This window comes from Columba livia, chromosome 8 (assembly GCF_036013475.1).
Source record: "Columba livia isolate bColLiv1 breed racing homer chromosome 8, bColLiv1.pat.W.v2, whole genome shotgun sequence".
Lineage (NCBI taxonomy): Eukaryota > Metazoa > Chordata > Aves > Columbiformes > Columbidae > Columba > Columba livia.
In genome coordinates, this window is record NC_088609.1 from 1422294 (window position 1) to 1436573 (window position 14280).

General features: G+C 46.9%; 1 protein-coding gene across 14 annotated transcripts in view; it reads left to right on the forward strand.

The window, feature by feature from the left end:
- Positions 1 to 14280, forward strand: part of LOC102088218 (BEN domain-containing protein 5) — an 889197-nt gene that overhangs the window by 522966 nt on the left and 351951 nt on the right. The window contains exon 1 of one of the 14 annotated variants that reach the window (XM_065071436.1): positions 1617 to 2087. The exons of 12 other annotated variants lie outside the window; for them this stretch is intronic. In XM_065071436.1, the coding sequence (XP_064927508.1) occupies positions 1871 to 2087 (217 nt within the window). In that variant the 5' untranslated portion in view covers positions 1617 to 1870. Of the gene's footprint in view, positions 1 to 1616; positions 2088 to 14280 lie in introns of those variants that run through there. One more of the 14 variants, XM_065071435.1, reaches the window with a different exon arrangement.

The window sequence follows — 14280 nt, forward strand, 5'->3', positions numbered from 1 at the left end:
TCCGTGCTCAAGCAGGGCCAAGGGCAGCAGGTTGCCCAGGACCATGTCCAGGTGGCTTTTGCGTTATTTCCAAGGGTAAGAACTCCGCAAGCTCTCTGGGCAACCTGTGCCATTGCTCAGTCTGAACTTTACTTCAGGTTTTCCACTTCCAGTGTGGTTGAACTCAATGTATTGGGTACAGATAGTACTGCAAACCTTACGGATATACAAACCAAAAAAAACCCAAAACACTGTTTTCATTGTTTGTTGTCTTCTTGCAAACAGAAAAGCAGCGATGCCCTTCTCTTGTTGTTTATTACTCTTTCTGTGATTTTTTTTTCCTTTAAATAATTTTTCACCTATTATTGTTGTGTTCCTACGTCTGGTTGGGTACTTCAGCACTAGAAACATGGATAAGAGTTTGCTGTGGACCACAAGCAATGGTGCCACATTGTTTTTTCATACAGGAAACTCCCAACCTCCATACTCAGTATGTGTCTCCAAAAGCTCAGGGATCTGTGCTAAAAATGGCGTGGCTTCTAAACCTTGTCCGTACACACCTGCACAGAGTTTCTCACCTCTCTGTGCTGTTCTGGAGCAGGGTGGGGAAGGTTTGTGCTCCCCCAGCCACCACCACTGGATGGTACATTGAGCACAGGTGGTGCTGCATTGCCCCGGAGCCCTTCAGGTAAGAACAGCTGTGCACCTCCTGTTGGTAGTTGGCAGGCAAGCCTGTTGTTGTGTCTGGTTTGGCTGTGAAGGACCCGCTCTCCTCTCCTCACGGGCACTTGCTGGCGCTGCCCCGGCCTCAGAGCTGACGGTGTGTCACCTGCCCCGGGAGCAGGACTGTTTATCTGCAACAGGTGCATGGAGTTTTTAACTCGGAAAAGGAGCTTCCTGGGGCCTTGACTTGAGTCACAACGGAGCTCAAGGGTGAGCGGTGCTGTGGGGATCCCGCCAGACCCAGCCGGACCGCGGCGAGCCCGGGGGCAGGAGCTGTCCCCGTGTCCCCCCACAGCGCCTGGCGAGCACTGGCCGACCCTGCCCGGCCTGTCACAGAATCCCAGAGTGTCAGGGGTGGAAGGGACCTGGAAAGCTCATCCAGTGCAATCCCCCCATGGAGCAGGAACACCCAGATGAGGTTACACAGGAAGGTGTCCAGGCGGGTTGGAATGTCTGCACAGAAGGAGACTCCACAACCTCCCTGGGCAGCCTGGGCCAGGCTCTGCCACCCTCACCATGAAGAAGTTTCTTCTCAAATTTAAGTGGAACCTCCTGTGTTCCAGTTTGAACCCATTGCCCCTTGTCCTGTCACTGGTTGTCACCAGAAGAGCCTGGCTCCATCCTCCTGACACTCCCCCTTTCCATATTGATCCCCAGGAATGAGTCCCCCCTCAGTCTCCTCTTGTCCAGCTCCAGAGCCCCAGCTCCCTCAGCCTTTCCTCACACGGGAGATGCTCCACTCCCTTCAGCATCTTTGTTGCCCTGCGCTGGACTCTCCAGCAGTTCCCTGTCCGAGAGCACCTGCCCGGCCCAACACGCTCCGCGGCGGAGGTGCGAGGGGCAGGCCCGGGCCTGCCGGGTGGCGGAGGCGAGCCCGAGCCCGAGCCCGAGCCCCAGCCCCGCGGAGGAGCCGGGACGCGCCCGGAGCCGCCGGGGGGGGGATTCCCGGCCCGGCCCGGGCGGGAGAGCTGGGAGAGCCGGGCGGGGGCTGCTCCTCCCGCCCCCACCCGCCCCTCGCCTCGCGTCGCTCCGCGCTGGATTGCTCGTGCCTGCCCGGAGCCGGCGCTGCCCGGCTGGCGGCGCGGCCAGGCGAGCTCAGCCGAGCGCAGAGGGCGGATTGTGAGGAACAATAACAGCGCGGGGCCGCGGCCGCCCCGCCCGCCGCACCATGTACGCCTTTGTGCGGTTCCTGGAGGACAACGTCTGCTACGCGCTGCCCGTCTCCTGCGTGCGGGACTTCAGCCCCACGTCCCGGCTCGACTTCGACAACCAGAAGGTGTACACGGTGTACCGCAACCCCGAGGAGGCGGAGGAGGACGACGAGAGCCCCGGCGAGTGGGGCGACCGCCTGCTGCTGCACAAGGCCCAGATCCTGGCGCTGGCAGGTGAGGGCGGGCCGGGCGGGGGGGGGCGGGCCGGGGGAAGCCCCAAATGCCGCCCCCTCCCCGCTGAGGGGGGAGAGGAGGGGGCGGCTTCGCACCGACACATGCTCAGAGCCGGGGGGTGCGGGGAGGCGGCGGGACCGGGGTCGCCATGGCTGGGGGGGCGGCTCCCATCCCTCCCGCCGCTCCGCGGGGCCTGGGCGGGCCGGCGGGGGCTGGGGCGGTGGGAGTCCCGTGGGGTGGCAGGGGGTGTGGGGGGTCCCGTGGGGTGGCTGGGGCGGTGGGAGTCCCGTGGGGTGGCAGGGGGTGTGGGGGGTCCCGTGGGGTGGCCGAGGGGCTGCAGGTCCCGGCCGGGCAGCACCGCGTTCCTGCCTGAACTCTCTTCCAAAATAACCCCGAGCCCTGGTAGTGACCATCGCTCCGCAGCCGGGGCTGACATCAGAAACTTACCAAGAAACAAAAAAGTTAATGTTTTCATACACAGTGTTTATAGTGCATGGAGTCATTTATATACCTTCGCAGTTTGGCAGCGTGTTGCCAAATGAGAGAGGTGCTGGTTTATATCCACATTGTTAGTTTAAGTGACTTCACAAATTGGAAGGCAATAGTGGGACCAGACCTTCAGATGCTACGCTTGTTAAGCTTGGTCTTGCTACATTTGGTTGTTTCGTGTTGAACTTAACAAATGCCTCTCCAGCTAAGAGGCCCAATTAAGGTGTATACCGAGACATAAACCTATATTTTGTCATTTAAATAGGTTAAGCCCTTGCGCTACGTGTGTCCTCAACTGTTTGGCAGCACGTTGCCTTGAGGACTCTCTGTAGTTCCCTTGCAGCCATAGGAAACAGGCTGCCATAGCCTGAACTGACACAGAAGGGAAGTTTGATGTTGTTTGTAACAAATTACCGGTTAGCGTGGGCTTGCCCAATAGGCTGTTGAAATACTGCAACGACCGTTTGAAGTGTCGGTCTGGGCAGCAGCGTGGACGTTGGGTTCTGACCTGACTTTTCCAGTTGAGGAGAAACACGGGTTACATCTGTTTCCCCAAATATGGAATGGGCTGAAAAACCTCTGCTGTCTGGTACTGAGTTCTAAGAAGGCAACGCTGGTTCTCACCTTTAAACAGAGAAACTTGGTGTTAGAGTCATATAAAACTAGTATTTTTAAAATTTATTTTTATTTTTGAAAATAACAGTTCCTGAAGCAGTTCAGCCTGGTTGTGGTCCATTTGGTCCCTGACTCAGACAGCAACTTTTACCATTATCCTGTTTCCAGTAGTGGCCACATATGGATGCCTGGAAAGAACAAGAAACAGGCTAACATATATGTCATTTCCCTGTAAAGCTTTAGCAATTTCTGAATATTTGGAAGTCCAGGAGTTCAGGAGAACTGATAAGGTAGCCTACCAGAGGAGTGGATTGTCCTGCTAAGTTTTTGTTGTCCCGTGCCAGCCTGTGTGTTCTCTGTCCTTGTCTGTCACAGAGGAGAACTGGTATATGTAGTATTTCTTGCAAGTTACCCATCACATCCATGGAAGACAGCGGTGTGGGCGTTCAGGGTTTGCTTGGCCTCTTCTCAAAGGCATCCCAACTGGACCTCACCTTCCTCTTTCTCAGTGGGGAACTGCAGAAGCGGTGACCTTTCTGTTCCTCACGTTCATCTCAACACAAGGGAAGTGTTTCAGGAAAATATTCAGTAAAAGGCATTTTGCTCACATGTTGAGCCTACCAGCTTGCGTCAGTTTTCCAGCACCTGCTTGGTCATGTCCCTTGTTCCAGGCAGTGCCTGTACATACCTAGGAGAAGTGCTCTCTGTGCAGTTTCCCTTTGTTTTATCTCTCTTGAACCAGAACAAACCAATATATACTGTTTCCTCCAGAGAACAGGACTTGTTACCTGCATTAGTGATTTGCACTAATTGCTCCCCAGAGATTTTAATTTCTGCAGGAAATTCTCCTGCTGAGCCAGGAACACAAAGAAACATACAGTTATCTTTATTACATCTGTCACATCTCAATATATCTGACTAGATCTGTAGTTTACGTGCTTGGAAAACTTCTCGCCTGAACACCAAATGAATCCGTACTTCTGTGCTTCTTTCCACCCCGCACTGTGTTAAAATACCATAATTGAATTAACCATATGTTGTATACAAAGGGTTATTTATGTTTAAAGTTGCAATTTTCCCCCCAAAGTTTTAATATTGCTGGGGTTTTTTATTATAGTTAAAAGCTTTGGGAAGAAAAGTTGATCTTATGTGAAGACATCTTAGCACAATTTTCAGTTTATAGTGACCACCTCTGTTTTTACAGATGATGACAACTTTCTATGGCAAATATGACAAGTCTGAGGTTAGCCATACTCTTTATTTAGTTTAAAAAATAATTGTACAAGTCTGCAGTAATGTTTCACATGCTTTTATAGGACTTTTCATTCTGAAGGATTCCAGCCTACCTTAGTAGTAAATAATGCATATGAGGTTGCTTTTATATGTAAAATAGACATCGTTGATTTTGAATTTTTGAAAGGAACCCTTACCTGCACAAATTAGTACATCAGTGACTTTAAAGATTTACTGCTGTGGTCCAAGGATTCCCCGTTGGAAACAGGCTTCAGGATCAAAGCCATGGTGCAGATGTTAAATTGAACAGACAAAACCCAAAAAAGAAGAAAGGAGGAAGACGTCATCTTTCGGAGCCTGCACAGGACTCTCTTGTAGTTTGAATGGTGCCCAGTTTTCTTACATTGATTTAACAAGGCTGCTCGAGTAAGCAAATCTGTATATATTTTCGTGGTCAAACAGTGTCCATGTAATAGGAGTTAATCATAGTCTGGGAAACAAATCCTCTTGGTTTTCCTTTCTAGTGACCTGAAAAAAAAGGAGTAGAGGAAGAACACAGATACGAGATTCATATTAGAGTCATGGTTTTTTTTCCTTTGACAAGAGTTTTCCTTTCTTTTTACGTTTAAAGAAATGTAGATACTTTTCCAAGTTCAACCTTTGTAAAGTAGGAGTTCATGCAGGGATAAGTGCTTGTTCATACCCATAGTACAAAGTTTTGTCGGAGCATAGGTTATGTAAAGAGTTCATGAAACAATTGTCCTCATTTGAGAGAGTCTAGAAGCGGTTTCCTTGATCCTTTGTGGTTGGAAGCCTGTGTGCTTGTGTGGGGTATCATTGTTGCTGCAGAGGAGAGGGCATCCCGAATTTAAAAAGGGGGAAAAAAGAAAAGGATGGAAGCATGGTGGGAATGCTCAGAGCATCAAGTAGTTGTGATGAGAGTTGGTATGGTGAAGAGATAAACACTATCTTAGTTTGAACACTTCAGGAAGAAGTTATATGTAACAGTACTACAGCAAAGTGATAGACGGACTCCGAGCAGCCGTACGCTTTCCTTGTGTCTATGTGCGTGGGGCTGGGAGCTGGTGACACTGGTGGTACGTGTTGGTCTGGGAAGCTTCTGCTTGTTCAGAAGCGAGCCCAAGAGCAGGGCTCAAAGCAGAATGGTTAACCCCGGACTAAGGCAGTTCTTTGGACCACAGAAGGCATATTAATATAAATGTCTTGTGCCCTAACAAGTTCAACGTTTGGTTAACAGGCAACTGATGTCATGTAATAATAAAGGAATAGTTTAGTATACCTCTTGAATTGAAAATACAGCTCAGCAGGCTAGAGTCTCACTGAATAGTGTTTTTTTGAGGTGATATTTTAACTGGTCTATCTTGTTGAGAATACGAGAATAGTAGGCAGCTTTTGTGGAAGAGTTGAAGTCTGTCTTTTCGACCATCCACACCTTTCCTTTTTCCTTCTCTTTTGTCCTCTCCTCGAAATACCAAAAAGCTGTTTTTCTGGTTCCTCTTCTTGAAATACGTGTGCCACCTGCAACTTTTTCACACTTGTCCAATGTAGTCAGGAGCAGAATTTTGTCTGTAGTATATGCACCTTATAGGAGCTAGCGTGATCCTTAGATGACCTTGTTGGAGCCTTTTCTTGCTTGGCAAAGTTACGAGTAGCAGGTGGGATGAACTGAGGTTCAGGGGCTCTAAAGTTCACTGCTTCAGGCGACGTTTGTTCACAAGTTAATAGCGACTATCTTCTTCCCTGACTACAGTAAATAATTGTTCTAACTGCTGCCCTCAACATTTGCCACCCACGCGATTGTAACCGATGCATCTCCATCAGATTCTCACAGCAATTCCCCAGCTGCCACGGCAGACGTGTTAATACCTGTGCGCATCTGTATTATTTCTTGCCCCTTTATGCGATGTTATGCTCCACTTATTGAAGTAGGTTAGGCGATTTTTTAAATCTGTACAGCTCACCGTGAGGCAATTTGCTGTGTATCTCAGAAAGATGTAAAATCTCAGAACAATTTTAAATGAAATGATTCTGTGACTGAGTTTTGCGTAAGGTGGATACAGGCTCAAAAGCTGCAGCAGCCTTCTTTGCTGTGGATAGCTGAGGGAGGAGAGACCCTTCGTCGAGTGCTGGAATAGGTGAGAATTTACAAGATGAGGTCTTGGATGATATCAAGTATATACAAAATTTAGGTCAGGAAGCAGTCTTGATGTGTAACATTAACATAAAGTGTTTATTGGTGTTTCTGTTGTCTTGTGCTTCTTCACGCTTTTTTTCAATTCCTTGTGCTATTCAGGCAGGGTGGGGAGTTGGAGCAGGTAGAGCATATTTGTAGGAGCGTATTTGAGATATGAAGGAGCATATCTGAGATACACAAAGGCACAATTGTGGGATTTTTTGCTTTTCATTTGCTTTTTTTCAATCCCTTGTGCTATTCAGGCAGGGTGGGGAGTTGGAGCAGGTAGAGCAGGTCACAGCTGCGGCCGCTCTGCACCCCTGCTCCATCCTATGTTAATACATGGGCCATGTGTCACGTTTCCGTTCCCAGCCTGTAGAATGAACTATTGTGGTGGGGCCAGCATTTGCTAACTCTTTGTTCCTAGAAAGCTCTAGGTCTATCCCTCATGGTGCTGTGCAGCTCATATGGTGTGTGACAGGGACCTGGGGAGAAACAGCACCAGGAAAAAATATCAGAACACTTGCAACTGCTTTTTGGGTGATCCTGAGTGCTGCCCTGAGTACAGACGTTGCAGGCTGAGGCTGTCGGGCTATTTTCTGGAGTACCTGTGGATGGTGTTGCGTGTCGCTGCCTTTGGGCAGCAAGTCCAGCTCTTCCTACCTGGATCATCAGTCTGCTGTGCTTGCCGTGCGAAGGGCGCTCTGCAGGCACTGCAGGGGAGCTCAGCAGCTTGTGCAGCGCTGAAGGAGCTGCGTGTGCTTAAAAACAAACCAAAAAACCCCACAAACAACCACAACAACTACAATCCAACCCCAAGCCAACCAACCGACCAAAACCAACAAGCCCAAGACCTTTGTCCGGCGGTGGCCTGCCTTGGCAGCGCGCTGCTGCTGGGTTACCCTTCCACCAGCTGAAAGATGCGGCTGTACGCAGAGGTTCACCAAGTAATTTTGCGTAACAGAGTAACTCCATCGCACTCTTAAGTACAGTCTGGGATACAAATGTAGCAATATTCATAAAGAATGTTTAAAGCTGAATTTCACACTCTTTCTGTTTGGGCCATTTCTGGTTTGACTCTTTGAAGATGAAGGGAGGAGGTCTTTTTCCCTTTTTTCTAGTTTCTGCTGTAGGAGCATATTTGAGATATGAAGGAGCATATCTGAGATATACAGAGGCACAATTGTGGGGTTTTTTGTGTCATTTTGGTTTGTTCTGCATTGGCGTTCTAATATGGCACATTTCACAAAGCTTAAGTGGCAGCAGCTTTTAAAGCTGTAGCTGGTAAGTAGGGTCTTGGAGCAACCATGATGATAGTGGTGGTGCTTATATGTCACCAGCAGGATAAAGTGCCACTAAAAAGGAATTTTAAAGGATGTGATTCATCTGTGCAAAAAGATTTTACCCTTATATTTGTTCTTCTCTTTCCCTGTATCACAGTCTGTATTCTAGAAAGAAATGTCTTTCTATTTTTGGTCTCAAACTCTTCTCAACTGACCTGCTTGTTCTTCAGTCACGTTTGCTTTTTGCTTCACGCTAATAGCCAGAAGTTGCTTATTAGTCACTTCTTTATTTTTATGACATGAAGACATAAGGGTGACCTACGCTGTTGTTATTTCTTTTTGGTCTTGGTGTGCATATGTTGCACCACATAACACCAGTTATGCTTGTAAATGTTGTATAAGCTTAACTGCGATACTGTAGAAGTATGAATTTCAGGTTTTTAATAAAATAGGCTTCAAAGATAGTATGGTTATGGTAGCTATGGTAACTAACACTTGCTAATTAAAATATGCTAAAATTTGCAGAGGAGTGAAAAGGAGAAAAAAATGTAAGTTAATGTTTGCATTTTGATGATTTAACAGCAAAACATTTTTTTCCAGTGGATTGCCTAAGTGCCAGTCAGTCAATTATTTGCTTTTTTAAAAGAAACCCTTTAAAAATAGTAGAGGCTGAACCACGTTGTCATTTTTGCACGTCAGCTAAAACGAATGCAGGTCCTGCCCAGTGTTTCCATGGCAAGCTCGTTCCGGGCAGGCAGCTGCGGGGCTGGGGGCAGCTGGGTGCAGGCTGCCGCGGGGAGCGCCGCCGGCCGTGCTGGCCTTTGCCGTAAGGAAGTCAGAGTCAGGGCTTGGTCCTAATGTGAGTTTACAGCACGACACGGACTGAGTGGTCAGGGCAGCCGGTTGACAAATTGTAGCTCTCATTGAGATTGATGATCTCTTTAAATGAACTTTTGAACTTTTACGGAAAGAAATAGCTTTTAATGTGTGGTTTTTTTTAAATATTTATCATGTTCAAACATTTAAGAAATAATTCCCGTAGTTGGGTCTCATATGTAGGTCCTGAGGAAAGGCGTAAAGGCTAGTGTTTTAGCATTGGTCTTGTTTTCAGCGTTTCTTCTTTTTAATTTGATGGTAATATTGAATTACTGTATTTGTTTCAGAAAGGTTTAGGAGCGTTGTTCCATAATAGCTATAACCCTTTGTGTTAGGCATGTTCAGAGTGCTGTACAAATATTAACAGATCTGCACAGTACTTCAGTGGGGGAGATGGAGCCAGGAAGATGGAAAGGTTGAGTTAGTCAGGGTCACTGTTTAAGTCAATATTGGATCCAGGATTAAAACTCTGCTCAGGCTTGTGAAGAGCATGGTTGCCTGTTTCTCAGCGTAATGTCTTGTCTTTACGGGATCACTCAGCTCCGTCCGTTTCTCCGGCAGCCAAGTACTCTTCTAATACCACTGAACGTTAAATGAGGGTTTTGCTGACAAAGAAAAAAAGAATAACAGTTATTTCTAGCTGTATTAATTTTGAGCCACGTTGGTTTTGATTCATTATTGTTTGAAGTTGTATTAACTTTCGAATCAAGGAAAAGCCTGCTTGCAGGCCTCGAGGTATTGCTGCAGTGGCTGGCTTTCTTGAGAGCGGCAGCAGGTCCATGCTCGGTGAATTTCCGTGTATTATCGTGTTGAATATGAACGTGGGAGCGCCACTCGTGATGTAGGACTTCAGACAGAATTTAAGAGGTAGAAGTCGTTTCTGTGATCTGTCCTCTGCTGTTGTAGGAGGTTGGCTCCTCAATCTTTCTCTTCCTTCTCCAGCGCCCTTGTATGACACGGGTCTTGATTCAAGCTTCTGGCACGTCGTCCTTCTTGCCCATCATCTCTGAACCTGTCAAGCGGTAGTTTTAAGACCTTTCTGTCTTGCCTTTTCCCAATTTGATTAAGAATTATTTTCACTCTCTTTCCTATTCTTTATGCTTAATTGAAATTCACTTCACAAGATTTAACGGCCTTTTTTGGCCGGTTCCTCAAGAGCACATCTTCACCTTCCCATGCTTGCTGCCCTGCCTGTCACAGTGTTACATGATATGTTGTTCTTCTCTGCCTTCTTTGCTTGCTGTTCGTTTTGCTCTCAAGACATACTTCTAGTCGCTTGTTTGAGTGTTAGTGTCACGTTCTCTTTTTGGAGAAGTGCTGCAGGACTGTTTAGTTGTTCAGTGTTTGGGAGCGATGCTAGCCCGGATGAGTTCTACCTTTTTATTCATCACTTTTTTTTACTTTAATTTGTTGTCAGCTTCCCTTTCTGCCATCCTTAGCAGAAGTCTCTAGGATGGCCCAACATATCTTCCTACCGTTTTTGTCCATCTTTAGAGTCTTTTCTGCCATTTCCAGCCCGAAGTCTTGCCTGTCTATTGCACCTCATCTGCTTTGTTGCTGTTCTTCATCCTTGTTGCGACACTTCATCTCTTTGTTGCTTAGTTTGTTCCGTGGTGCTGGGCTTCATCTCACTGTACTGCTGTATCCTTTCTGTCTTCTGAGCCTGCAGGATCATTATATTTTCTGAAATCTGTTCTTCCTGCTAAAGTCCTCCTTTAATGCTTGCATTAAATTAGCGAAGAGAGTTGTTTATAATTCTTTTTTCCCAGTGTCAAATCCACCAGGTGGCTTTTCTTTTCCTACTATCATGCTGTTTGCCTTCTCAGTCACAGCAATATTGATTATTGTTGATTTGTGTTCAAGTGGCACTTAGAAATCCCTGCCTTTTTGTGCTTGGTGTGTGTATTTGCTTTGAGGCGCCCAGTGTACCTTTGCTTGTGGGATTTTTGCTTCAGTTTTTAAGTCTCTGTTACTTTAGGAGCCGTAACCGATGCACAACGTGCCAAGGCAGGTGACGTTACCTGCTCTGTAGAAGCAACCTGGTTAAATCATAGCAAAGCAATTCAGTGCGGCGGGGAGGGGGGGATCTTGTACAGGTGTTGTCCAGATGTGTTGGATATATGCCTGGAAATAGGAAGGGTGATGGTATATTTTTTCATCTGTCAGTATATCATTTTTCACAAGGGGTGGAATTTTTTTGAAGGCTTAGTGGAAGGATGAATTTTGCTCAAGGTTCTTTCGTTTTATTACTGTAAGATTTATAGCATTGCCAAGCCCCTTCTTTGGCCCGATCCCAAACCTGCCATCCCTCATCCATTTGGAGCGCAGAGCTCGCTTTTCCTCTTTGTTCCAGCTCCTGCTCCAAAGGTGGAAAAAAATTAGCATGTGAACTGGTTTTTTTGAAGGGATTAGTTTGTTCAATCCCTACTTCTAAATTAGAAAGTAAGGAATGTTTTAAGGAGATTCCCGTAGTTTTGTTCTACATCCCGTGACAGAGTGTTCAGTTTTAGAGCGCTAACATATTTCTACCTGAATTTACCCGCCCTGTTGAGTCGCTTGTTCTGTCCCGTTTCCCTGCCGCTCTAGACTTGAGGCTTTTTGGCCTGGATGCACTGATGGTGACACTAAACAAAGGCCCAACCGAAGAAAACATTCCCAAAACATCTTATCCTTGGCTAGTTGATACAGATTCTGTAATGCTTGTTTGGCTTCCCTTTCTTTCAGCACTGCTGAGGCCAGATGTCTTCCCAGCCACCCTGAGCTGTCTCAGCGGTTCGTTTTCTTTTCACTCCCCGCGCAGGGAGAGCTGCTCCCGTGTGTGGTGGCTCTTGCGCCCTGTACTTCAGTTCCTGGTGCAGTTGACTGACAAGATCTCTCCCAATCTGGCCTTTTCCTGGAGAGCGGTTTTCCCAGCATGCTTTATTCTATACATCACATTGCACTATACCATGTTCTCTGTCTGCTATTATGGCTACTTTGCACAAAAGCAGTTTTTCCTAATTTGCATGTGTCTTCCAGAACATCCCTTCTTAAAGAACAGAGAGAATTAGTGCTGTCCATTCTTGTATTGTGCCTCTACGTTGCACATTTTGTTCGAAGCACCTAATTAGGTGTGTTAAGTGCTGGTTCTCAGTATTCAGTACCACTGAACTACTTATTCCATATATAGGAAAAACAATGGCCACAAGTCTATGACAATCTGATAGGGGCCACCTAAGGGAAGGTACAGTTTTGAACTTGTAGCGAGGTTGAAATGACTGGGGGCAAAGTCTCAGACAAATTATTTGGGTTATTACAAAATGAGGCTCCGAGCCACCTTTCTCGGGCTGCCCTTCACTCTTGTGTAGCTGCAGGCACTGAATTGCAGCTTCTCCAGCCGTTTGCTTCATATCCTGGTTTTCTTCTGGCTCCAAACCATGTGTTTTGCTCTTTGCTGGATTCTTTTGTTAAACCTGTTTCTTGTAGGCTGGCGCAACAACAGACAGAGAATCCTAAGGAGAACTGCTTGAGATGCACACTCGTGCTTCTGCTCCCCCTCCCCTGCTCTCCTCTCTCTCCCTCCCTCTCCTTCCTAAATTCCATGAATATTTACAGAACAAGAGCCAGCGCTCCAGCATCAGCCTCAGATTCGGAATGAGGTTTTTCTGGCTCTATCTGCAGCTAATGCAGAAGCCCACAGAGGTTGGAAATGCACTTAAAAATAAATAATAAAATTAAAACAAAAGGCCTTTTCATATCCAACACACTGGATGAATTGTGCTAGGTATAAATAGGCCTACAAAGACCAGAGAATATGGAGGAAAATACTATATGTATTGTTGTTGGAAGGCAAAGGAACATAAAATGATTTGCTCATTAACTAAATTAAATGTTCCTGAGCTTTAGCGTATATAAACTCATTTTCACCTATGTTTCTTCACATTTTCTGGGGGGAGAAAAGAGTTTCATTCTTGAACTTACTGGTTCAAATAAAGTCAAATGAAGAGCTTTGTCAGAGATGAAAGAGAACTATACTGATAGTTACACACCAATAAGGTACAAACTGAGCATCTGTAAGGAGGTGCATAAACCAAACATTTAACTTCAGCTGCGCAGTGAAGTTTTGCGAACATAAATTTCATAGGCAAACTGAGAAACTGGGAGGAGAGTGGAGACAATGAAGAATTCAGATGATTTGCATTGTTTTCTTTCACCTCAACCTAAGTACTTTCTTTCATTCATGTTGTTCAGTCTTCTTAACCTTTTTAAATTGACTTGAAAAGCCAAAATCAAAGATCAATATTTCTGTTCTTCCAAATAGTTTGGATGTCTAAGTTCTGTTCATTGGAAAGCACTTGCTGACTGCCCGTGTCATGTGCACAGGCGCCTGCTCCTCTGTGACCCTTCCGGGGGCTTTCGCCACTCGTGTTTCCCTGGGCAGGACGACGGGGGCTGATTCCAGGTTGTTGCAGAGCGTAGATACTGATCTGCATTCTTTAGGTGCAGGAGTTGGGCTGCGCTTCTGTGGCGGGTGAAGCAGCAAAGGGCTGCAGAGGAGCCGGCTCTGCGGCGTGCTGTGCTGCTCGTCCTCTGAGGAGTGCTGAGAACGTGTTTTAGCAGAGCGTTCCTCAGTCTATCCCATACCCCACAATATATATCACAGAATCCCAGGATGTCAGGGGTTGGAAGGGACCTCAGAACATCATCCAGTGCAATCCCCCCATGGAGCAGGAACACCCAGATGAGGTTACACAGGAAGGTGTCCAGGCGGGTTGGAATGTCTGCAGAGAAGGAGACTCCACAACCCCCTGGGCAGCCTGGGCCAGGCTCTGCCACCCTCACCAGGAACAAGTTTCTTCTCAAATTTAAGTGGAACCTCCTGTGTTCCAGTTTGAACCCATTGCCCCTTGTCCTACCATTGGTTGTCACCAGAAGAGCCTGGCTCCATCCTCCTGACACTCCCCCTTTCCATCTTGATCCCCAGGAATGAGTCCCCCCTCAGTCTCCTCTTGTCCAGCTCCAGAGCCCCAGCTCCCTCAGCCTTTCCTCACATGGGAGATGCTCCACTCCCTCCAGCATCTTGGTGGCTGCGCTGGACTCTCTCCAGCAGTTCCCTGTCCTGCTGGAACTGAGGAGCCACAACTGGACACAATATTCCAGATGTGGTCTCCCCAGGGCAGAGCAGAGGGGCAGGAGAACCTCTCTGACCTACTGACCACCCCCTTCTAACCCACCCCAGGTACCATTGGCTTCCTGGCCACAAGGGCCCAGTGCTGGCTCATGGTCATCCTGTTGTCCACCAGGACAGTCAGAAAAAATTGTGGGTTCTGTTTTTCGTTCAATATGGATTGATTTATTCTTAAATTTTTGTCCTTCCAAGAAGACAGCAGTACCATCAGTCTGTCCTTTAGTCTGGAACTGTATTTTTTTGAAGACGGGCTCTCTTACTTTCTTCTTCGCACTCTGGCAGCAGAATTGGGTTATCTCACTTTTCTGATGAACCTACATTTTCCAGATAAATGAA